The sequence below is a fragment of the Platichthys flesus genome, chromosome 12 (assembly GCF_949316205.1).
Source record: "Platichthys flesus chromosome 12, fPlaFle2.1, whole genome shotgun sequence".
NCBI lineage: Eukaryota > Metazoa > Chordata > Actinopteri > Pleuronectiformes > Pleuronectidae > Platichthys > Platichthys flesus.
This window is the reverse complement of record NC_084956.1, coordinates 15,492,968-15,517,407: the sequence shown is the minus strand read 5'-3', so window position 1 is coordinate 15,517,407 and position 24,440 is coordinate 15,492,968. Positions and strand designations below refer to the sequence as shown.

The window sequence follows — 24,440 nt, the reverse complement described above, 5'->3', positions numbered from 1 at the left end:
AGGTTTTATTGTTCATCAATATTCAGTTGCTGTGTAATGTTTTCAAAAAGTACTTTTGGCAAATGGTCAGATCAGGAGGAACAGGTTATAACTTAGAGGAACTACAGTCACAGGCTTATTAGATTGTTGGTCCTGTTTATACTGAGGTGGCCTGACCTAAAGTTAATGATCACGTTTATTTCACTATTGTATCCTAATGACACATTTAAAATCACAATCAAGGGAACAAAACAAAAATTCAATGCTTTACTACAGACTATGAATGTGTTCACATGTAGCTGATTGAAGCAAATTAGGTAAATAATGAAATCAGCGTTTGTATCTGTATCTGGACTTTGATGATATGATTGTAACTTCATAAGTTAGGATGATTGTGTCATTTTCAAGTGCCTTCCACCTGCTCTGGTCGGACTGGACAAACTTCAGCAGTTCTCCCGACACTTTGCAGATTTATTCATAAACGTAGCCACCCGATTTGACATTGCCGCAAATGTCTGTGTGTCTGTAAACAAGATCCAAACAACTGTAGCACCTGACGTTTATAGTGATTATAAACTTCAATTAAATTTAGTCCACTGTTATTGAATCTTTGTGATGCAAAGCATTTTGACATCAGTGCTTCATTCCAAGGCGGGAAGGATAATGATAACCTCACCTTTAGAAATGTTTGTGCCGATGCTGTGAAAAAGGGAGCAGTCTCATGTTTCAGCAGGCTGACACACCTCTCTCTTTGATTTGGGAGGAGTCAGGGAGGCTTTTTAAGATCTATTTAACTTTATACAAATGCCTAAGAAGAGTTTATGAGCAGAAAAGATCACTGCAACACTGACCCTGAGACACAGACCTGCGACATGCACTGCTAAGGGAACTTAGTCCCCTGCCCGAGCTGTGGGATCATCCTGATAGGACCGTGGCACGTGGTCCATTACAGGAAGACGCAAACCTACTATGGCCGCCATGGTACCCTCCACTTCAGCGAGGACGGTCTCAACCAGAGTGGCCTGGTTCCTCCGGGAGATACCGGCTCTCCTCATCCCGCTACTGTTATTGCTTGTGCCTCGCAAAGACCCTCCATGACGTGGAAGCACCTACTGCTTGGGACCTTTTGCATAGGTACATCACAGGTAAAAACAGACATATGCCTTGGTTTGGGTCTGTTTGATGTGTATTTGAAAAGTAGTGCGGTACTGTACTTAAAATATATTCATTCAAAATATAAGTTATTATGTTAAAATATAAATATAGGACAAATATCATATCTTGCAGTGATTGTACCTTAGATCAAGGTTCAGTGGATGAGGCCTGTCAGAATGTCTGTAGACAACATGTCATGAGGGTTTGTCTTTGTATTTCATACCTGTCAGGTGTGACTTTATTTCACCAGTCAGCATGTGGAGACTGGTAATACTTTAAAATGTATCATTCAGAAAATGCTGGTTGTGCTTTTCGGTGTTGTGTTGGCAACAAAATATGTGGCAGCATTGGATGTAGCAACTCCCAGTGCTAACCAATGGTAACTACAGCAGTTTGGTAAATTGTTCCATAGAAGCCACATTCTATAGATTCATTAAATATGAAAGCTCTATCACACTTTATTTAGAGAGGATTTTAAGTCTTTGAAGTGTAACAGGCTGGAAGTTAAGGTGAGCTAGTCGATCATAAAATGTTGGAAAATTTCCGATGAACTACAGATTTAAATTTAAAAAAGGACTTTTATTATTATTATTATTATTATTATTAATAATTAATCATTACTTTTTAGTAATATAACATTATGACAAGTCACAGACTTAGCATAGAGGTAAAGCCTAAAACCACAACAACAGAATAAAGGAAATTAAGAAAATTCCCAGGAACTGTAAAAACAGTAAAAACATGAATTCTTCACTTTCGTCTTCACAAACTAGAATCTAGCACGAGACAAAAATACTTATTCTACTAGTTCACATCTTTAATTATGTATCTCACATCTAGTGCGAGATTAGCAGTTTCTACAGCCACTTGCAACGCGTTGAGTTTAGCTGTGAAGGAGTCCAGCACACCTGGCTGCACAGGAGAATCTGTAGTGAGGGCCGCAGGGGAGAACTTAGCATATTTAGTTTTTAGGTAAGTCCACTTCTTACTTGAGCCTCCTTCCACCAGTCCACAGCCACAGAAGCCCAAGCTCTCCTCTACGCATCTGTTCAACACATCTGCAGGCAGGGTCCAGTGGTGAGCATGAGTCAGATCAATTAAAGAATTCCCACCGTTGTGCTCCAGTGATTTGGCCACAGACTCCAGAGAGCTGCAGAATTGGTCCATGCCGAGAAGGTACTCTGACTGTGAGCACTCTAATACTGCTGCAGACTCCGTTACTTCGTCTGTGCACTGAGAGGAAAACACAACAGTCAAGTTTTATGTGATCACTGTAAAAATAAGTGAAAACAATACGACTTGGCCGTAATATTCATCGATACTCTGGATCTCACCTTGTGTCTGACATAAGCCGCCAAGTGGGTCTCGGTGCAACCACCTCCAAATAAGGCATATGGCTCCCTGAGGGTGAGTCTCAACACATGTTCTGTCTTCTGGCACACCACCTACAACAGATGCACAGATATGAAGATGTCAGTTCATCGGTCACATATGCCCCCATTAATGGATATTTCAAGCTGGTGTTTGTGTCTGCAAACAAATTGAATGCCTTATAAAATAAGTTGTATATTACTTCGTGCAAAATGATGGATGCCTTATCAAAGGTACCCGAGAAGAAAGTGAATCTCATACCCAATAAATTCTTTACAGATTGTGTTTTATGGGGCCATATGCTGTATTATTGATTGCATGTATGCTTTCCTGAATAATATATATAGTGTTGAGATTGTACTATAGTGGAAGGAAGATGCATCTGATGTTATGAACTGAACACTCCTCCCTTTATCTTACCTTCAACTCGCTTAGCATGGTCTCGTTCCTGTGGCAGAGGACCATCGTGCAGATTGCAGACTCCCCGTGGGCGAGTAAATGCAGCATAGTCTTGGATCCGAACTGCCTTATACTGAGATCCCTCACCTTCCCGTAGGCCTCGGGTTGAAGAGACGTGTGCAATGTGGCCACAGGATGAGCACCTTTTGGGTGGAGTAGATATTAAACAGGATCTCAGATACAGAGCAAAGTAATTACGAGCACAGACTATGTTCTATGTGGACAATAGATAATTACCTCCACCAAGGAGGTTAGTTGGTTTGATTGTTAGCAGGATCACACAAAATAATTGAATGGACTACCAGAGAATTTGGTGAAATGTTCCTTTTCAGGGGGTGAAACCAGGATTTATTCCCCACCTACTACATAAAACATTGTGAGATAGGACGTTTCTCAACATTTTGCCAGTGAATAATTCATGGAACTTGATGAAATAAATCAGGAGCATTGAGGGAAGTTGAGATTTATGAGTGTGAAAATTGGTGCCGCTTGACAGTTGATCCTTGGCAGAGCTATGCGCTCGACTGAGTTTATCTAACACACGTTCCAGCGTTCCTAATACAATAACTCCCCTTAATTGGTAAGAGACATATTTTATATAAATATAACATACGGTACTGTGCAACACATATACATTGGGTAAAACATAATTTATTGCACTGTACTATGATACTGCATCAGATATATTACTACAAGATAATATAACTTAATGACGTCCGATGGCATTGAAACCTTTCTGTGGGAAAGTGTACTGTATAACACAGATCTGCAGTGATAAATCTGCCAACAGGCCCATGCCTGTACTTCAAGTCTACCTGTAAGCAGAATGAGCGGCTCCATGAGAGCGATTCCCAATCTCTCGATCACAATAACACCTCGACTCCTCAGGTAATGCTGTAGGACTGGGTGTATGACCTTCTGACAGACAAAGAGCTTGACGTCATCTTCAAACGCCTGCTTGCCAAGATCCAGGAGTTGATCCAAGATCTGTGCGTCTGTGTCTACACCCGAGGACACTTCGATGATCCCCTCTCCGAGTTCAGGAATGTCTCCAGCAAGAGATGCACTGAACAACAACATGCGATGTGAACTCAGGTTATCTGACTTGTTGATGCATAGGACACCAGTGACATCCACCAGCAGACCTGGAAACACTGCAGAGTTGAGCACAGAGTGACCCTCAACACAGATGGTCACTGTCTGGCCCAGAGAGACGGTGCCTGGTTTGTCACAGGGAAGTGTCAGTAGAAAAGCCTGCACAGCCAGCCTGCTGATGTGAAGCGTCTCTTGCTCCGTGAGCAAACATGCTGGTTTGCTGGAGATAACACTGCGAGCTAATGCGATCAGGTTGTGGCTGCTGCAGAAGTCGAGCTTCACTTTGCAGCAGCAGTCCTCTCTCTGCAGGTAACTGACGCACTCATCCAGGAAGTGCCTGTTCAGCCTGATACACACGTTTCCTTTAAGGCCACTTTGCTTTGCTTGTTCTATAAGATCCAAACACAGACAGGCAGCGAACAAACCGCAGTCACTGAACCGGGACACGTGGTTGAGGACGGAGGTTTTTATGAGGTTCACAAGAGGCTGTGAGGAGGAAATGGCTGCGAGGAGAACTGACGAGGTCGAGGTAGTGACAACGTGTCCTCCGATGTTGTTGTGAACTAGTTTCAGTTTACCGGTCGGACCATAACAAGACGTCAGGAGCTGCCTCAGTAAACGAAGCTTGTTACAAACGTCAGTGTTGTCCAGCGGCAGGTCCACACACAGAGACGGAGGTTTCTTGACAAGTCGGGACATCACTTCACGAAGCAAAGTGTCTCAGGTCCACACTTTGGACATTTAAAGCCGCTTTTAAAACACTAAAGACAGAGTGTAGCGTTACTGCCTTCAGATCTTCCATCTTATGCGCATCTGCTTGACAAGACTCTCATTAGGACTCATATCATTGCCTGATCAAAAAGACACCGTTATTTGCAGAAATACTTCATTTGATATGTTAAAACTCCCTCAATTACTTTTTATTTCAAATGATAGTGGTTATTGTTTTGTAACGGCTGTACCTCAATACAGTAGGGCAGCATTTTATTTCGATATCAATCACGGCATTTTAAAGACTGCCCCACGTATCCATGGTAGCGGCCAGGGCGTCCGGGTCTTAGTGGGGTCCTGTTCCGTTCAGAGTCGCATTCTCTCGCTTGGCTTTGGACATTGTTGATATCAAAACAGACAACCGCCTCGTTATTCTTTGACTCCGGTTCCTCTTTAAAATAGATACAGAAAATAGCACTACGCACTCCATCTTTCACATTTTGGCAGAAGCCTTTTATTTGACAGACGGACTACAGACCAGACGGAATCTGACGTCATATCCTGCAGCCCTCTCGCTCGACAAACATTCAAACGGTTGGCGGTACGTCTGTTGTTCCGTCTGTTGTTGGTTTTAATCTGGTACAGTCTATCTGTTTGTTGCGTATGTACGGTGCAGTTGGCACCATAACGTGTCGCGGGCTGTGTTGACCTTACGTCAGACTTCCCCTGGTGTTTCTTAGCAGTCATCGTTCTTCTTACGATGGTTATGAGGGTTATGAATTGAAGAACTGCTTGATACTGTTGGGATTTGTGTTCGATCCCTGTCAGCTGATGTTGAGCTCTAGCCGCTCTTCCTCAGGTCCACAAAAAACATTAAAAACCATGACATAAAAGAAGAATATTAAAGGCTCACGTTGCAGCAACCAGATTGTTTTAAAATGTCAGAGCTACGATCTACCTTCATGTGCAGAAGTCACGTTGTCTCTGTTCATCTGCACAACCAGATTATACAGGAGTGTACAACGTGTAATCCATGACTGTACATGTTTCAGGTCAAACTGGCTGAGTGCAGTGTTCAATGGCTCCAAACAAATTTGTCATAAAGGTAAGTGAAAAGGACATATACAGTTTAAAGGCGGAAAATGAAAGATCCCTGGAATTATTAGTAGCATATCACATCTATTTGTATTTTGTATTTACAATATAAAGCCTGTACACTTGTTACCACTTACAACCTGTTACTTTTTATAATCTCTTTATTACACCTTTGTGTGTCCATTAAACAAATTAAGATGCTCTTACTTTGTTTACATCAGCAAACAAAATGTTTAACTTAAAGTAAAAGCAGGGTTTCTTCGGGGCCTTTAAAAGTCTGAAGAAGTTTCACATTTAATAATCTGAATTTTAGTTCTTAAAAAGTCATAAAACATATTATATACTGGGTCTTAGATATGTTTAGGTAGGTCTTACATGTGTTAATGTTCATTTGATGCTTCTTTGTCACGTTTTAAAATTATTATTTAATGAGAACGTGGAACTGATAGTTGATAGTCTACAATCTAGTCTACTGTCTTTAATTATGAGGAAGTGTAAGTAAATCTGGAACTCTGACGTTCCTTCATATCTGTTGTATTTGACAAGTCTTAAATTTCATTCATTATGGTCTTAAATAAAACATGTTGCAAAAACCCTGTAAAAGGTTATCATCAGAACACATATCATATTCTTTCGTATTTTGTGAACATGTACATATGACATATTAGAAAAGATCTTGTTTCGTAGTAAATGAGAATGTTGGTGCTTCTCAGTGACCACAAAACCTCCCAATTACTTTAGGCAAAATGCTTTCCCACATAGAATGCACATAAGATACTGAATAATAAAGAATAAGATGAATCTGCATCTGCATCCAGCATTCTTGATAACCACTTTGTTTATTCTCCTTCCAAACAGTAGAACTGCTTCACACACTACTTCTTGGCTCAAGTTATCATGGTCTATCATAAACCAATGAAAAGCGGTTGTGTTTTGGCAAAGATATACGACACATGAAATTTTGCTTGCGTTTCTAACATTTACAATGTTCATATTTTGTTCAAAGTGTGCTGCTGCCTGCAATCATTTTTTAGTCCTCCTCAGTAGCAAATTTATTTGACCACTAGGGGGAGATACAGGTGCATGTGTCCTTGTCTTGAGTCCACATTCTGATGTTTTTATTCATCCTTTAGAAGATGTTTCTGGTCACCTTTTGCAAATCTAAACTGACTGCCTCCCTCACAGGCTTTTGTCAATGGATGCCGGCACAGAGCAGAGGAAACTCATTCTATTAAAAAGCCAAGCTGTTCATCCTGTGTCTGATGCTCTGTCATGAATAATGTTCTTCAGATGTTTTTGTTAAGTGCAGGGAAAGCCGCTGGTCTCTCTTTTGTTGATGTTTCATTTATTCAGAGTTTCAGATGAGGGCTGCAGACATACGCGGCTGAGCTCTCACATCCTCCATAATGCCATGTGTGCCTAGTTGACCAGATATTGCATTCACTCCCTTTATTTGTTTCATATGCATGCCTGCATACAGGCCACCTCACGACCCCCCTCAGTTGGTTGTGGGAGAGTAAAACCCTTGAGGTTCACGGAAGGTTCCTTCCCACTGGGCACATAATGATACTGTTGAATTACGCTGCCTGAGAAAATGCACACAGGCAGCCTCTACCATGCTTAACCAAGTACCCACAAACAATTATGTTAGAAGGGATCAGTCTAAAGAACAGCATTCGAGGCACTACCCGAGGCTTCTCTTTTGCAAAACAAACACCACTGTCCCCCATGTTTTTAACGAATGAATCAACTTTTCAGAACATTAAACAGCAAAACTGCACAGACTCTGTTATTACCGATGCATGTTGCTAATTATTTTTGCCATCTTGCACAAAGCACAAGGATTACTGAAGCAGTTATGAGTTATGTTCTTGAATTTTCCATGCCATCTTTAGTAGGATGTACAGCAGTATGTTTTATGTTCCTTCCCTCTCAAATGTTTTCAAGGCAGCTCCTTCCCTGGTCCGTGGAACTGCAGGAGGGACTGGTATGACTCTTCTTAACTAGGCTCAGACTATATAGTGACCTGCCACTTCTCAGACCTCCTGAAAAGGGCCTGCAGGCTAAAACGCTGATTCACTGAAGCACTTGCTTTCTTCCAGGACATTGCTGCGGCAGAACCCTACAATCTGCCTTCTATTAGCAATATGCACTGCTGACTTTCTAACAATCTAATGCAGTAGGTTGAGACAGAGACAAAAGTGTTTTTTGAGAATAGAAAGTTTGAGGTATCACAGAGAAGTTTAATGTCGAGAGTTTATGTGCTGGTTAGTGTTGTTGTCACTCTTCAGATGAGCTCATATCGGACCACACATGCTTCTGTACCAAATCCTTGCATGTTGAGTTTAGTAATTTTCCAACTTAGGGAATCTTTTACAAGAGGAGGTGACAGCGTTAACACAACTAAAAGCCCCCTTTCATGTCAACACTGCTCTATATTACCATACAGAATTCATATTTCCTATTGAGGCCAAATACTTCTCAGCCTGATGTTTCTGACTGACTACCAGTTTCTCAAGGGTGTCTCGGCCTGAGTTTTTGTTTGCCTTGTGTTACCTGGAGATATTCCTGTCTGTTCTTGCTGCTGGAATTCCACTCCTGGGTTGTGTCTCATTTTATCATCAAATAAAGAGGACTCAGGTGTGTTCACCTTCACCTGAATGATGGGAGCTTTGCACACAAAATGCGTCAGCGCACTCTCTGTAAATTACATTCGCCTCGGTAATAGTCACGGCTCAAGCTTCACTGCTCAGTATCTGGCAGTAAGAAAAATTGGAACATAGAAATGTATTTTTTTTTAGGGGGAAACCCAGGTGACTCACAGCACAGAGAGTGCAGACAAATAAGGCCTGAGAGCAGAGTTGTCCCACCCACAGATCTAAAGAGCTCCCTTGGGTTCTTTGCAGACTTGCAAAAAGAGAGAGAACGTCAGAAAAAGAGAGAGACAAAGGGAGAGTGGGAGAGATGCAAGTTTTATTGAGTGAGACCGCATCTGCTGCCCCTTCTCTCCCAATGTAAACATCTGTGGCTGGTTAGTGTTAGCCTCTGAGCTAAGTGCAGTCCGAGAAGGTCTGGTTCTTATACGCTGCGATAGCAATGGCAAAGGGCAGCGAGGTGGGGAGGCGGGTGAAGCCGCTCATAGAGATTTGGGCCCCGTGCCCAACTTGGAGCAGCACAGACGGGAGGACGGAGAGCCGGGTCTTGGGGAAAGATAAGGGAGGGTAGAGAGTGTTTTGGGAACTGAGAGTGATATATACCAGAGCCCTGTAGACCAGAAAAGGGAAAGGAGACATCAGTGAGTCTGAGTCAGGGGTTGTTTATTTTTACAGACAGGAAATATGAAGTGTATGTAGAGGATTTTTCTCATGTTGTGTAGTGCGGACTGTGGGCAACTTTTGGCTCAAACATTTATAATGTTGAGTCTTTCTTAACCCTTTGTTTCCTGCAGGCAACAGTTATCAGATTGGCAGTGCATGGGAGAATTAGGATAGAGAAGTTGAGCTTAGCCTGCAGGAAGACTCAGTCCTATTCACCCAGTGTGTGACAGCACACAAAGATGGCACAATAAAGGATTTGGTATTAAGTAGCGCTCCTTGCTGCCTCTCATTCAGCCTTCAGCCTCTGTTCATAACTCTTAAAGGCCTGTGCAAAACAGAGAACAAAGCAGTGGTGGCCCACTTTAGTATGCATGAAAAGAGTAGCTTCCTCTAGAACTTGGCCCTTTATCAAACCTCTCTTTCCACCAACAGTGACAGTTGCTCAGAGTATCGCCTTAAATGTGTTCATGCAAAGTAAAGCTTTAGTGAGCATACGGGATGTTTCATTTTCAGATTACATTACTCAGAGAAGACGAGGTCCTTGTAGTTTGATTTACTACAACTAGAAAGCAGTAGGCTGCTTCCACAAATCGAACTAAAGAGGGACTACTGGGCTTTAAGGGGGGGCTACGTGGAGGTCATAGTTCACGGCAGAGTTCAGCTTAGAGATTCACTGGTCACTCTTTGTTCTGCAAGTCGACAAATTTAGACCACATGATGTGATTGTAGCCTTTGTTGGAGATGCTGCTGCTTTTTTGTCTTATCTGCCGCACACAACACTAATGTCCTTTGTAAAAGCTCTGGTAGCTGCACATAAACAGCGCGGCCTGGACTCACCGATTGACACTTAGTGGGAAATGTGTGTCTTTAGCAAACCACAAGTTCTCCTGGCCAAATTAATAGTTTTCTCATTAGTTTGATTGCATTAGTTTGCATTCCTGACAAAATCCCCCATTTCTGAGAAGCTCAGGGTATCACATGCTTTTTGTGTAAGGGGCAGACCAGTGTTTATCATTAATGCCCAGTTCACAGTCGAGTCTTGTCCGCCACTCTAATGTGATAAAAGGAAGTTAGTCTAAGGCTCGCTAGATGTCTGGGTTTTAGCCCAAAACACATTCAATCAGAAGCTCAGTAACCACTTTGAGAGATGCTGCCCCTCTTCAATAGGACCTCTCTAAACTTATACTGGTCCCTTCTGTCCGAGTTATTGATCAAATTAACCTTGTGTTGTACTCTAGATCTGGCAATAGCTTGTGTAATTATGAGCTATCTAGTGCTCTTACACAAGCTATTGCTTGTGTATAGTCTAGAAGACTGATCTTGAGGTATCTTTCAGGATACTCACAGGTTGTCCAATAACACACCACCATTCAATACAACCAAAATAATCGCCAAGGATGGGAACATTAAAAGCAAACTAAATAATCCCAGGGCCACTAAACATAATTAAGTGGTATCGCATTCAGGATGGCACAGTTCTTATACTTATCTGTAATGACTTTCTTCAAAAGATTTTAGGTCAGGATACCAAAACACATCCAGCATGTGTCAATTGCAACCCCAAGACACCACAGTGGGGCTCGTCCTCTGGTTGGGTGGCGTTTGGATTGACAGGGTCTTGACCCTCCGTTGCCAGGCTGTCCCACACACTGGTAATTGTTGGGGGCAGTCAGCTGGGCCCACCAGTCATCCGTGGACTGACATGAGACAAAGGGCAGGGGATAGAGAGAGTAGTGATCTATAGGGACCCGCTGATTCTGACAGGAAGCATGCACACATCTCCGGTACATAGCAAAACATTTTTTTTTGCTATGTAGGTTTTTGTCCATCAACTTCTTTTTCTACTAAGTGCTCCCGTGTTTTTTACAGTGAATATTTACCAAGTTGATATTTTTGTTGTTACCACATGTTAATGCTCCGACTTTTGTTCTCACATATTTCAGGATATAGAGGGATGAGTCAGAGGATCACAGATAAATGCACTGTGTTCTTAAGAGACTTAGAATCACATTAGTTTCCCATTAGTCTTCATCACGCGGTTGCAGAGACTTCAGTACAAGTTGGCACACATCAGGAGGTTGGTGATTGACATATTCGGCAGAGCAAGGAGCGATTAAAACATACGCTGATCGTGATATGGTGACCTGCATGTCAACTAAAGGAGAAATAAGGAGCAGCTTCACTTCAATTATTATTTATTGAAACACGATGAAATAGTAAAATCCTCTTGTTTTCAAAAATACTAAATATTATGCAGCTTGATTTGCCTTTTTTGATCTATTGATTGGTCTTATGGATTATTAGGCAAGGGATCTAACAGATGACATGCTAAACTGAATAACACTTATTTTTCAACATTGTCCCAAGAACTTCAAAGACACACAATACATAAAAGAAAAATCAACAGTATTATCCTAAAATCCAAAACACATCACCACAGTTTAAGAAGAGAAATAATAAACTCCCACATCAAAACACAAGGACGGCTCATGTAACAACACCATTACAGATTTATTATAATTCTGTTGAACAGTTCCATAAAAAATCCTAATCTGTAACAGAAGGTTGATCCACAACTTTCAGTATAAAGAAATTGTGCTTCTGGCCGCTGTGCATATAAACAATGATAGATTTCTGTTCTTTACATTACATTACATTACATTACATGTCATTTAGCTGACACTTTTTTCCAAAGCGACTTACATTTTTAAGAACACTCAGCATTTATGAGGGGCCATTTTTAGGGGTTCAGTATCTTGCCAAGGACACTTAGGCATGCAGATGGGAAAGAGTAGGATTCGAACTGGCAACCTTCTTGTTGCAGAACACCCGCTCTATCCCCTAGGCCACGCTCTCCCCTAAATTTATCTGTAAAACCACTGTACTAGGCAAACCCTGCATAATCGAATTGGCACTGTATCAGTATTTCCCTTTAAGGAGGAGTTAAGCTAAGTTATTCCAAAGATGAGGAGACAACTGGACAGAGTTTGGAGTTGGAAAGTGTAGACCTGTGTCCAGATTTAGGATTTAAGTAGCACAGGCCTTCTCCAACACACCCTGTCCATTCATTGACACACGTCATCATGAGAGCGGAGACGTAGGAAGATCTCTCACGTCTGTGTTGTAGAATTTGGTCATTCTGTGTGCAATGCTTCAGCTCTGGGGACGAGCCTGGCTCAAAACAAAGCTTTTAGTGTGCATAAGTATTCCCTTTTACGAAATGAATAACCTCTCCTCTGTTAGTGCATACTCTTTTCCAGTTCCACGCTCTGAGGCTGAAACCTGCTTTTGTCTTTACATAATTATATTTTTGCTACCCCACTCCGTTCAATGCTTTTTGCTTCATTATCACTTTAGGGCAGTACTTGTTGCTCCTCTGTGTCAAGTTGTGGGTGGTCTCGGTCCATCCATTACTTCCTTGTCCAGGCAGAGGCGAAGTTCACACGAGACCCAAATCCATTTGCTCTGTGCAGTGGGCAGCTTTTGCACTCATGTGTAAACCATAATCAGGCTAGGCTGAGAGAGATGTAACAGCAACTTAACCAGCCGCGGCATTTCTGGCCTCCCCGTCCCTTATAGCTTATTGTCGTTGACACAATGACGTTGCGCTTCAGGAATCCACTCTGCAGCTACTCAGCTTGCTACGCCACTCAGAAAGTTGTAGTGCAGAAGTGCAGAAACATGGAGTGCTTTAGGGTAGATCTGAGTTTTATCACTTCCCTGGTACAAAGTAGCATAATCCTCTTTTATGTGGAACATCTTCAGACTTTAAAAAAAAAGTTGCTTATTGTGACCTGAGGCACTGCAAAGCTTATATATAGAGCAGGAACATACTTTTTACGCTGAGAGAGTCAGGAGACAATTTTAGGAGACAGACAAGACCATATTATTTTGTAAAGAGATTGTAGCGAGATGGCTAGACAGAGAAACAGGAGGGAGAGGACTTGCTGTGAGAGGCCTGGGGTGATGTTTGAGGACATAGGGGGTCGTTGTGGTTTGTCTCGCTGTCAATCACCCACACTCTGATTTCCTTTGTTGTCCGTGAGCTTAATGCCACTCGGCAACCTGTGGCTGTCCTTCCTCTTTGTGTTACAGTGTGGGAATTTTGCTGTCCTGGTGGATCTCCACATTCTGCCCCTGGGCGGCCAAGAGGACGCCAGCTGGTTTACTACGGAACACGTTGAGGTACAGACACAGGGATAAGGGCGTGCGTGTGAATAAGTGTGTGACTGAATATATGGCTTCTGTTCTGCTGGAGGCCTTTTCAAAGGACAGCACTAGCGTGGAATCTAAAATGACTTTAAGCTTTCTATCTTTTCTTCTCCGGGGTGTCCATTGTTGCAAAACTGTTCCCATCTATCCACATAGCCAGTAGCCCCCTGTGGAGTTAGATGCCTTACAGGCCGATGACTTGGGACTCTTACTGTCCCGTCGTTTGCCTGTGCTCATCAATAATAATTTTTAAAATCAAATTACAAAATACAACTTTTGATCTCTCGGAAGTCCATTAACATGTTACTGTACTGAAATATCTCCTGACTGTTTGTAGGAGGTTACAGGCCTGGTGCAAGATGCTGTGGACCAAAGGGTTAAGCAGTACACAGAGTCCCTCCACAATAGAAGACAGCTCAAGCAAAAGAAGGAGCTGGCACCTGCTTCAGCCTTTTTTGTAAAAGGTACCGCATCATCATGTGACCCTCATTACACAAATATTCTTGGTATTAATTGTGAGATAATCTTTTTAATTACCATAATTCATAATTGTGTAGAACATTTTTTTCTTTAGTGTGCTTACTTTTAATCGAATCGTTAATTAAAATTGTTATTTGTTAATGAACACGAGTTCTATTTAATTTAAAGTGCTTTGAATTCACCGTGGCTGATTCCTCTGGAGCGAAGTCATCACTGTCTTTGCTTTCCTTGTCTTAGGTGTGTCTGTCATCAACTCTTGAATCAATAAGATGGTTTATTTTGGCTCAAAACCATTATTTATTCTTTTGAACATGCAGAGATATGGCTACGGGCGTGGAGGTGGGTCATTGAGCTCTGTGAGCAGGATGGGAACGAAATAACAAAACAGTCTAAAATATATTTCCAGACTACCTTTCTGAGGCGAGTGTGGGTGTAAAGACAACAGAACTAGTTGGGACATGGTTGCTATCTACGCCCAGGGTGTGGAGGCGAGAGCTGCTTTAAGTTTTTATTCAGTGTTGCACTGTTTAACTTGGCACATCTCAGATGCATGTGAGATGTTAATTCCATTAAAATGGGTAATCTTTGTTACCCTTCTTGTTTAAGTGAAGTTGGCACAACTGTGTTTTCTACTGCATAACTGGCTGACACAGAAAGTGGTTGCCACATACAAACATATACACAGAGGAATATCATATCATTTATTTGCGAATGTAAACAAGCAGATTCAATTCATCCCTATTCATCCAATGCAATTCCATTCCCCCAGCCACCCACGCACATGCCTTTGAAGCACTGTAAGCCAGGCTTCAGAGGAACCCCCAGCTGAGTGTTGTAAGGCAGAAAGGTTTGTCACAGGTAGCAGTTAAGGGCAGTTAAAGTGGGCTCTCTCAGCAGGGCAGGCTGACTGTGAGAGTGGGATTACAGGGCAGTTGGCTCATAAAGTTTCTCCTGTGGCTGCAGGTCTGCCTCTCACGCTACTCCCCTCCACTTAAAGGGCGCATGCACGTGTGTTTTTGTTGTTCTACACAAGAGCATGTGTACGTGATTACCATCTTTGACTGTTTTCTGGACGGACACATAAGCAGGTACGCGTGCTGGCAACCAGGTGTTCAGACACATCCGAACCAGTGAGAATCAGAGGGAGCGTACGTGTGCTGGCGAGATATAGCCTCCCCATGGGCTAGGTGTGAACAGGCTGACAGTGTAAGGTTACTGAAAAGCCTGACTCATATTCCCCATGACAGACTGAGGAGAGACAGACATGTCTAATGATGGAGATCACAGAGTGAAGCCCCATGCAGACACTTGTGTGCACACATTCACACACTGTGTTGAACAAAGAGACTATCAATATTTCAGAGGTGAAATATGCATGTAAAATGATTAAGCCCCTTGTAGCTCTGCCAAAAAGAATGTAACCAGTGGAACATGAGTCCATACCATATCCGGGAATTCCCCCGTCTCAGAACATGAAAAGGTATAGCGCCTCAAACTGGCCTACACAGTTCATGTGCTGGAGTCCCATTAAAAGTCTTAAGTGAGTGTAATGACATTCTTGGTCTTTACATTGTCCCATGTGAGGGAGGCCGCAGCGCAGTAAAGGTGGAGACTGCGACTGTGAGAAGTGAGCAGGCAGGCAGGAGCAATAAAAAGGGGTGGACAGACTAGAGGCTTAGGTAGGGAAGCCCAGCAAACCTCAGGGTGGGTATTAAGCATTGGGGTCGTCTGTTCTGCAAGCAGGTCAAACGCTAACCTGCTAATCCTCACAGGACTTTCAGACTGTCCGTAGCAGGGAGTGGAAGCCGCCTTTCTGCCTGTATCTGTTTCAGCAGAAGACCTATTTGCATCTGTGTGGAGCATTGTGTTATTTGAGAGCAGCAATAAGCTGGATATCCTGGAGTGAGACACGTATGCGCAGGAACACGTGCATATTGAAAGTTGTTGCATATGGACAAAGGTGTCGGGTGGGGTAGTACGGGTGTCTGGGCCAAGAATAGGCGGATGGAGTGTGGTGCTATGTGTTGGTTTGAATGGGAGGGGGACTGTGGGTCTTGTATGAGGCGGCGTTTGAGCTGGTGCCAGTGTGAAATCACAGGGGCTTCCGCCAACCGACAGCAGTAAGAACAGCGTAACAGCCTCAGCTGTTGGCACTTCAAATGAGCCATCAACAGCTTTTAACATTCCAAGGCCCTTCAGTGCAAGTGATTGCATCTGAGTTATCTATATGGGTTATTGTATTTATGTACTTTGTCTATGTTAGGTGCATATACTGTATATGTGTGCATGTAGCACCTAGTGAACATGTTAGAGCAGGGCTTATCCCCATGTCTTCTGCCAACATAAATCTAAGTAATTTCTTCAAATCTCAGCTGCAGGCGCCAATTTCCAACTGACAGCCCCCCTTCGTCAATTTCTTTTACCCAGGCTATTTGAGACTTCATGATTAGCTCATAGTGATGTGATTTATTTATGTTTTTAGAGAGATGAACAGAGAGAACTTTTCCCACCAAAGATTTTGGCTCTGGACAAGCAGAGTGGACATGTTTGACTTTAGAAGCCCAGGGAAGGGGATCTTGGGAGAGGCCTCTCGCATTCTCCCTGGTAGACCGTGAGGAACACACCCACATTTCTCAGAGCAATTACAGATCGAAAATGTGCGGATAATAGGTTCTCTGCTTTGAGAAATACATTTTTGTCGTTTGATTCGATATTTGAGTAAGCAGGATGATGTGTATGTTCTACAACAAAACAAGGGTGTCACAGGGATCTTCATGAAAATGCCATAGTTCTTCAAAAACCCTCTCATGACAAACATGGTCCTCTTAGACAAAACACAATGCTACACCAACTGCTCCAGACACTGTTGTAGATTATTGTATGTAGTCAGATATTAACAGTATAATACTGCAGTTGATTAGATAATTTGTACTTCCAGTGCGAACTGGACCATTCTTGATTTCCATTTGCTCCAGTATTGCTTTAACTCAGGGGGATATTAATTTTGTGGGTCATATATTTGTGTGTATGTGCAAAGTGTAAACTGAGAAGGCTCGTTTTACACGGATTTAGTTAACATGCCATTTCAAACCGCCAAAGCACATTACCAGATGTCCGATGTCTACTATTAGTATTGATACAGCCACATTGATCTCTCCTTGTGAGGCAGAGCTTGGGTACAGCTCAGCCTGGTGCTTGAGTCTTCCTACAAGTCGGAGGAGTTAGACGAACGTGGGCAGAGTGGTACCTAGAGTTTGTTCAAGCCCCTGGCAGAGCTGGTTCCTTCCTCCACTCTCTGCACAGGTGCCAGGGCTTAGAGGGAGGGAACACCTGCCAGCCTCTTTCCCCATGGCCACGGCAGGCTAGAGAGGCATTTTCCCAGGCTCCCCAGATGAATGGTCACTAATAGCCGTGGGAGAGGGCTTTGCGAGTACTGCACAGTGTACCACTGACTCCTCTTGGCAGCCCCATGAAGGGGGCTTAAGGCAGCCTGGCCATGGCCATTGCGGGATAAGCACAAGTGTTGCTGGATAGCTTTACCGTTGGAGAATGTGTTTTCGAATGACCATCTCCCACCCAGTGAACAAAGCAGAGTACGTGCAGGGACCAAAAGGGAGATGGTTGATTTTTGCTCTGGCCTATCATAGATTTAGCTTTATTTGTCTTGTATGGCTCTTTGCAAGCCTGCAGGCTAAAGCAGTTATCAAATCTGGAAATACAGCTCAGTCGATCTGGGAATGAGACTCTAGCATCCCATCACATGTGATATTTGTTTTAAATTAGAATCAAATCACAGCGACTTTGAAGCCTCCTGAACGTTCACTGTGCTTTTATGACAACAAAGAGGTAATTCTGTAGTGAACACCTGCATTAACCCATCTTGTTTCTTCTCAGTGCTACTGCAGCTATTACTATTTATGTGAGCGGTAGTTATGTGGGATCTGGTCTGTAAATAGAGAGGCATGCCTGTGGCAGAGTTACCTGCCCCACTCTGTGTTACTAGGCGTGAGGCAGGCTGGGATTAAGGCTTTGGGAAAATGGAGACCTGTGACAGGAACAAAGGAATTCCAAGGCCCAGGCTGGAAATGGATCCTGATCAGAGTCGCTGCTCCAGCCAGCCTGTCCCTCTGCCCGCTAGCCCACCCTCTCCTTGCCCCTGCTGGGCAACCCCCTTCCCCCTGGTGCTTTGTGGTGTTGCTGTGGCTCTTTAAATCCTTCCTGTAAGCCCCCGGCCTTACTCAGCAGCAATGCATAGGACAGTCTGACTCCACAGTTAACCCCCTTCACCATTATTACACACATATGCGCACACTTTTGTTCTATTTCACTTTTTTTTTATTTTAATTTTATTTAAAAGCTTTTATGCAACCTCTCCTCTCCTGTGCCCTCCATGTTTGCCCTTCTCTGCTCTCCTCGTGTCGGCTCTTTTTCTCACTTTCTCTCCTTCCCAGTCTCCGCAGGGTCAGCTGCAGTCTCTTAGGACACAACCGCAATCCCCGCCATAGCTGTCACACCACACTCTGTTCCCATATAATTAGGGCCTGAGCCTGAGCCTGAGCACGGATCACATTCATGTGACTGTTCCCCCTTTACCACAATCTGGTCTGGGAGACGGCACACACTCTCTTGAACTCATGCTAAGTGTTCAGCTTGACCAGAATGCCTTGTTTCAGGAATTACTGAAATGTTTTAGAAGATGTCGTTGTTTTCCCGTGCTCTTTCCTTCCCTTCAGAAGAAACGAGACCCTGTCACATGCTCTTGTGAGCTCTGTGTTTTTTTTTTATTCCTGAGGGCAGGTGACAGTATAGCCAAATCTGCCTGGTGTAGTCACGGAAAGCCTGACAATACTTAAAACAGCAAAAAAATTCAGAACCTCAGTCCAAATATTCCTACTTTTCATCTTTTTCTCGTTGTCTTACTCTCCTCTTATCATGAGACACTGGTTTTGCGCCATGGTTTATAAACACAGGCCAGCAGATTTACAGAGGACCCAGCAGGCAGAGACAGCTTTCTTCCAATGAGACCTTGATCTAAGTTTTAAAGGGCCAGCACAGTGCATAACTCAAGTCCGCAAACTGCTCTGCACAACATTAATCTAAAGGAGCTTAACGCAATATAAGCAGTTTGCATCTTCCTCTTTCTGAATGGTATTTTATATAAACAGAGGCATTGCTTTGAGAGATTTGTGGCCTCTTGGGATAATTAAGATATAATTATGATTGAACATGACAGTTTGTATTGTGACTTAAATTCTCTCATCAGATTATGTTTCTGAGAAATCCATTTTTTTCCCCCCCTCGATCATTTTTCTGTGCTCCAAAATGCTCCCCACCACTTAAGTCACATGCTGCATTATGGGTTGGCCTGAGCTACCATGCTGCGGCGTATTTTGTAACTGTGATGAAGGGGTCACCCAAATGTTAAATTGAACGCTCATGTGCAAATATTGTTTCAGGTGGACCTTGTGCAGGATGATAAGGCACAGTGCTCCGCCACGGCCGTAGTACACACAGAGAGTGATGTCCTTCCAGGAAAGCCCCCACTTACATATGGGTAACTTCCTCATGCTCTCTCATCCTTCCCCAATCCACCCTGCTCCCTCGCTCTAGCCCCAAACTCTCCCCCCACACTTTAGGACAGAGGGAGGGGGTCCACTTCAAAGCAGAGATGTCAAAAGAGCAGGAGTTTCAGGCACTGAAGTCTGACTGTCCTGCTGATTCAACTCCTGTTCATAAAGGGGTTTGCGTGGGAATTGCAGTTCTCCTGACATACAGTCATACATTTACATGACACTAGAAACACGGTTAATGACAGAAATACGGTTACTGCAGGAAATCTGAGTATGCCTTTACATGCACTGCAATATCCAGGTTAATGTAGAGTCTGCATTCAAATGCAGCTGCTGGGTAATCACATTTCCCCCCTTGTTTCCTTGCCATGTTTCTGAACCAACACTGGCACTGGCACGGCAGTAATGATATACAGTAAAGAGAAGACTTTATTTTTTTCATTTTTGGTGGAAACATTTGGACTCACTGAAAGGCCACTCAATTCTTTCCTTATTGTGCACAATCCTGAATTAAAGAAAATAATATTCTGTTCACCTGTGTCTTATTTAGACTAATTTACTTCAGTTTTGAATTTTAGTTCAGCTCTTGACTGAACTATTTTTCAGACAAACACTACAAGTCATTATACTATGATGCTTCCCTCAGTTTTATTTTATTTTATTTGCTTGGTTTCCTGTTACAAACCAAGTTAGGCATGGAAATTGGTTTACTTTAGCAGAAATGTACCTGTATTCAAGGGTTTCCCCCTATTAAATAAATCTGATTTCTCTTGACTTCAATGATATCAGGTTACTGAAGAAAGGTAATTTAAGTGTATATACTAGAGTTGGGCAGTATTCAAAAGCTATCAAATTGGCCACCGTCAGTATCGGCAAATGTAATAATGGAAGAATGTGACCACTTGTTACCGGATGTCACTTCACTGCTCTGTGAGACAATTTGTGTTCATTAAGACGTAATTTTGTTGTGTTTAATCTTAGTCTGAGTCTACACATGCGTCAGATGACATTGTGTTTGTGCATCTGCATGTCAGCACGAGAGTGAGAGATACAGGAAGAGAGTGAATGAATGAATATATATTTTATTAAAGTGGGCTCAAGTATACAGTTGAATTAATTCTTGAGGAGTCAGACTATTATATCAGCACAATAAAGTGAGAAATCGACCCAAAAAGTGTCCAAAGAAAACCGAAGTTTTGACCCAGCACATCACAGATAAGGAAATCTTTCATATCTGAGCAGAAATGCTCATTGATTCCTGCACACAACAGCAGGGGCTGTCAAGAAGGCAGATTGTGTGAAGAAAGCGACTGTTTTCTGCGTCTGCTTTAATGATCTCAGGATATGACTGAAGTTAATGAAGTCTTTTCCACGGGGACTTGCCTTTGACCCCGCTCTCAATTCTTCCCATCCCTCTTCCTTTTTACAGTCCGAGTCACTCTGGATGTCTTTAGGTTTGTTGACTTTTCTTTCCTCTCATTGTTTTTCCAGGAAGTGGTGAAAGCTGCAGGCATGTGTGTGTGTAATCTCTCTTTCTGTGTGTGTGCGTGTGTGTGTGTGTGACTCAAAATTACAGTTTTCTAGCCTTGGCACCAGCCTTGTGGAGTCTGTCTTTTTTCTGTAGTTGTCCTGTGGTATATTACAAGATGGTCGAAGTCTCTCCATACAAGCGGTTACGATATTATCTACCACATTTCTGAAAACATGGCGTGCAAGATTGTTTACTGTTTGATTTGACCTATCATAATCTTGTCATGCATTGGGTTTTAAAGCAATTAAGCAAGGCCATCTCCTCTTGAAGGAAGAACAAATGAAACCCTTTAAAGTCTCTGCTCTGCAGATTTGGGTATTGCACCACTGTGGGCCACAGTTGCCGCAGAAAGCGGACGATCATTCCCACAGGAGGCACCAGCAAACTGTTTGCTCGAGAGAAACATGAATGTAAGATTAACATGAGAGAACCTGGGCAGAGGGCCAAGAGCAACGCTGCGCTGTGCAGGACGTTATAAAGTTGGAGCAACAGCTGATGTCTCTGACTGTGGTGTTGTGCTGGTTCCCAACCCCGTATCCAGACATCCCTGTCAAATATGTCCTGGGAATTGGCGCACTCAAACCACCAGGGAAAGCAATGAGAATAGTTGCAGAGCTAGACATGAGGCGAAAGAGTCCAGTGGACTAAATCAAAGCCTCTAAAAACATGGAAAGACGTGAGCCTGTATTGAAAGATGCTTGATCCCTGGACCCAAAATTATCAGGGGAAACAAACAGATACAGATCTGCATTCCTCTCTAGGTAGATTTCCAGAGTGTGCGATGGATGATCACTGCTTTGCTATTTGAAGAATGAAAGAAAAGGAAAAATCTAATTTATTTCCCAGTTAAGGAATTCTGCTATCAACCATGCTCTACATACCCACAGAACATGTTTCTGAAATTTCCCCTGGGTTCAACTTTTCCAGTATCATGACATAATTCATGTTCACCAAGTACCAGGGGATTGACCTCCAGTGCTCCCTTCTCTAACGACAGTTCAGCGAGTACACCAGCAACAAATGTTGTAACACGTGTATTGTGGTTCAGCAAAGTAGCCTCCACGTTCAGTGCATTACAATGTATACAATAACAACAATGACTTCGAGGTTGAAGTGCCAAGATGCACCTTTACATCTTTGCAGTAATTACCTGCTTTACACATAGTGCCCCCTAATTTTACAGGGTCAAACTCTAATTGGCTGCTCGTATGTTTCTTCAGAAGTTGTGTTTCATTTGATTGTTAATTCTTGCACACAGCAAGCGCGAGTTATTGATTTTGCATCTGCTGTTGTTGTTTGTCATTCAGCACCGCATTAATCTTAAACTTACAGATAGACACCAAAGCTTTTAGAACTCAACAGTGGGATGTTTGTGATGTTTCAATTACCTGACCTCATTTCAACATGTGTCTCTCTTCGTTACATCAGAGAACATCGAACAAACCACTAAACAACCAAAAAGAGTCAATATTTGTGAATTAGAAGCTTTAGATTGCAAAGATTTGGTTCAAAAACACTAGAAAAATGACTGAATGTCAGTTACAAGCTGAAAATGATTACTTTATCCTCATTGTTGTTGTTTTCCTGCAAATCCATTTTGAATGGGTACGACGCAAATACATTACAAATCACATTAGTACACAGACTGTAAGTATAAGATGCTGTAATTAGAAATTCCCAGAGTAACCTGGGGCCTTGTCTGGCTATAAAAAAATGTCATGTTACCTTATTTATCATCCACCAAATGTCGCCTCTTTTGCAAGGCTCTTTTCTTTCAAGGGAGGGATCTTAATCCCAGACCACAAATCATGGAGCTAGACAGATCTTATGCCTTCATAACTCTTTGAATGCTTTGAGTTGCTATTATAAGTTATCACAAAGGTATCTTAAAAAAACTGGTTCAACAATGTCAACACATAATGCGGCTGATATACAGCTAGTACACATACAACCTTTGTTTTTAATTGATTCCAATTCATATTATTAAAGTTTATTCCACATAAGGAACCTTTCAATAATGTTTCTGCTCCTTTTAATGTTCCAGATAAGAGATTTTTGTCTCTGGGAAATTTTTATGTATATCAATAAATCTCTCAGCTGTCTCACACCAGAATTTAGCTGTGGGCTAAATGTCTGTGTGATCGCTTTAGATGATCGCACTCCTTCCCATAGGTAATAAACTAACACGTTTTATAGCCTGTGACTGGATGAAAAAATATACCCAATTATCATCACAAAATATTTATTGTAATTGCATAGTATCTTAGTAACAAACGGATATCAATATTTTAAAAGCTTTAATCGCCTTTTTGAGTTCATTTTTCACTTTTGTTAATTTAACTGCAGTTTAGGCTGTAGATTTGATAACAAATCCTTGATTGTTTCAGTAATTCAGTTGTTCCCACATTCTTTTGTATTTACACTGTTGTTTTAATAGTTAACTTGGTGGTGGAGCAGAGAAAGAAAGAAAGCAGGGTGGTGCTATTAATCACTGGCCAGTTGACTTAACCGCATACCTGTGACAGTTTTGTTGCAAACTGTCCCTGTAATTGCATGTCATTATCCAAAGAATCACAAGAAAGCTCCTTCTTGAAGACGATAATTAGGTTCTTTGAATTGTTGCTGAAATGAGAAATGGGATATTCTCGCACAGACCCTCTCACATGTTCTTCCAAGTTTTATTGACGTGCGCCTGTCAGTGTTGTTTCAAAAATAATGTCAGCGTTATTTGGCTGGAGTGTGTTTTTGAGATTATCCTGGGAGCTCTGAAAGGGCCTCGAGGGCAAGAGGTCAGGAGGCCCTCAAACTGTGGAAGACGTGTAATCTTTTAATTGAAGTTAAAATACAAAATCCCCCCCAGGTAATCATGTTTTCACACGGCAACATGAGAGTGCCAAATAAGAGTTGGACATAATAGTAGGGTTGTTGAGTCACATATAGTTTTAAACCACTTTATAAAGGAGAGGAAAAAAGGTACTAACAAGGTACTGAAGGGTGAGCACTCTCTGTCAGTTTCCCACCACTGTTGTCTTGTTTACAAAGAACAACTGGATAGCGTGTTAGCCAGACCCTTGCTTTCAGTCAACAAATTCCTACAAGATTAGGCAACAGGCCACTTTTTCTGCCCAGCACATCTTACATACCATGAGAAACACTCCATGACAAATAGAGGAGAGGCTGCGGACATTTAATTTCTCTGCTTGTGCCAAACTGGGAGGTGAGCTGAATTATAGCATTTTCTCGCATTATATACCAGTAAGTGTGTTTGACCTGCTTTACCAGTATGTGCTGCGGTGCCAGTAGTGGAACTCAGGCTACATCCATTCTACTACGTAAATATGACCACTCATACACTGGACATGCACTACACTGGTCACCAAGGCTGATGACATTTGTTTTCTTATGGTAGAGGATCATCTGATAGTAGCTTGACGAATCAGCAAAGGTTACGTCATGACCAAAAAA

At 42.5% G+C, this 24,440-nt stretch overlaps 2 protein-coding genes across 3 annotated transcripts in view; one reads left to right on the top strand and one right to left on the bottom strand.

Moving 5' to 3' along the window:
- Nucleotides 1–1,773: 1,773 nt before the first annotated feature.
- mkks (MKKS centrosomal shuttling protein) lies at nucleotides 1,774–4,831 on the bottom strand. The gene is made up of 4 exons (XM_062401228.1): nucleotides 3,780–4,831; nucleotides 2,926–3,107; nucleotides 2,469–2,579; nucleotides 1,774–2,367 (listed from the first exon to the last, which is right to left on the bottom strand). Exons 1-4 carry the CDS (start codon nucleotides 4,756–4,758, stop codon nucleotides 1,939–1,941), a joined length of 1,701 nt encoding a protein of 566 aa, XP_062257212.1. The 5' UTR covers nucleotides 4,759–4,831; the 3' UTR covers nucleotides 1,774–1,938.
- Nucleotides 4,832–5,169: 338 nt separating this feature from the next.
- slx4ip (SLX4 interacting protein) overlaps nucleotides 5,170–24,440 on the top strand; it is a 32,100-nt gene continuing 12,829 nt past the window's right edge. Inside the window, exons 1-4 of one of the 2 annotated variants that reach the window (XM_062400681.1) lie at nucleotides 5,170–5,371; nucleotides 5,823–5,875; nucleotides 13,278–13,367; nucleotides 13,732–13,858. In XM_062400681.1, the coding sequence (XP_062256665.1) occupies nucleotides 5,849–5,875; nucleotides 13,278–13,367; nucleotides 13,732–13,858 (244 nt within the window). In that variant the 5' untranslated portion in view covers nucleotides 5,170–5,371; nucleotides 5,823–5,848. Of the gene's footprint in view, nucleotides 5,372–5,822; nucleotides 5,876–13,174; nucleotides 13,368–13,731; nucleotides 13,859–24,440 lie in introns of those variants that run through there. The other variant, XM_062400680.1, reaches the window with a different exon arrangement.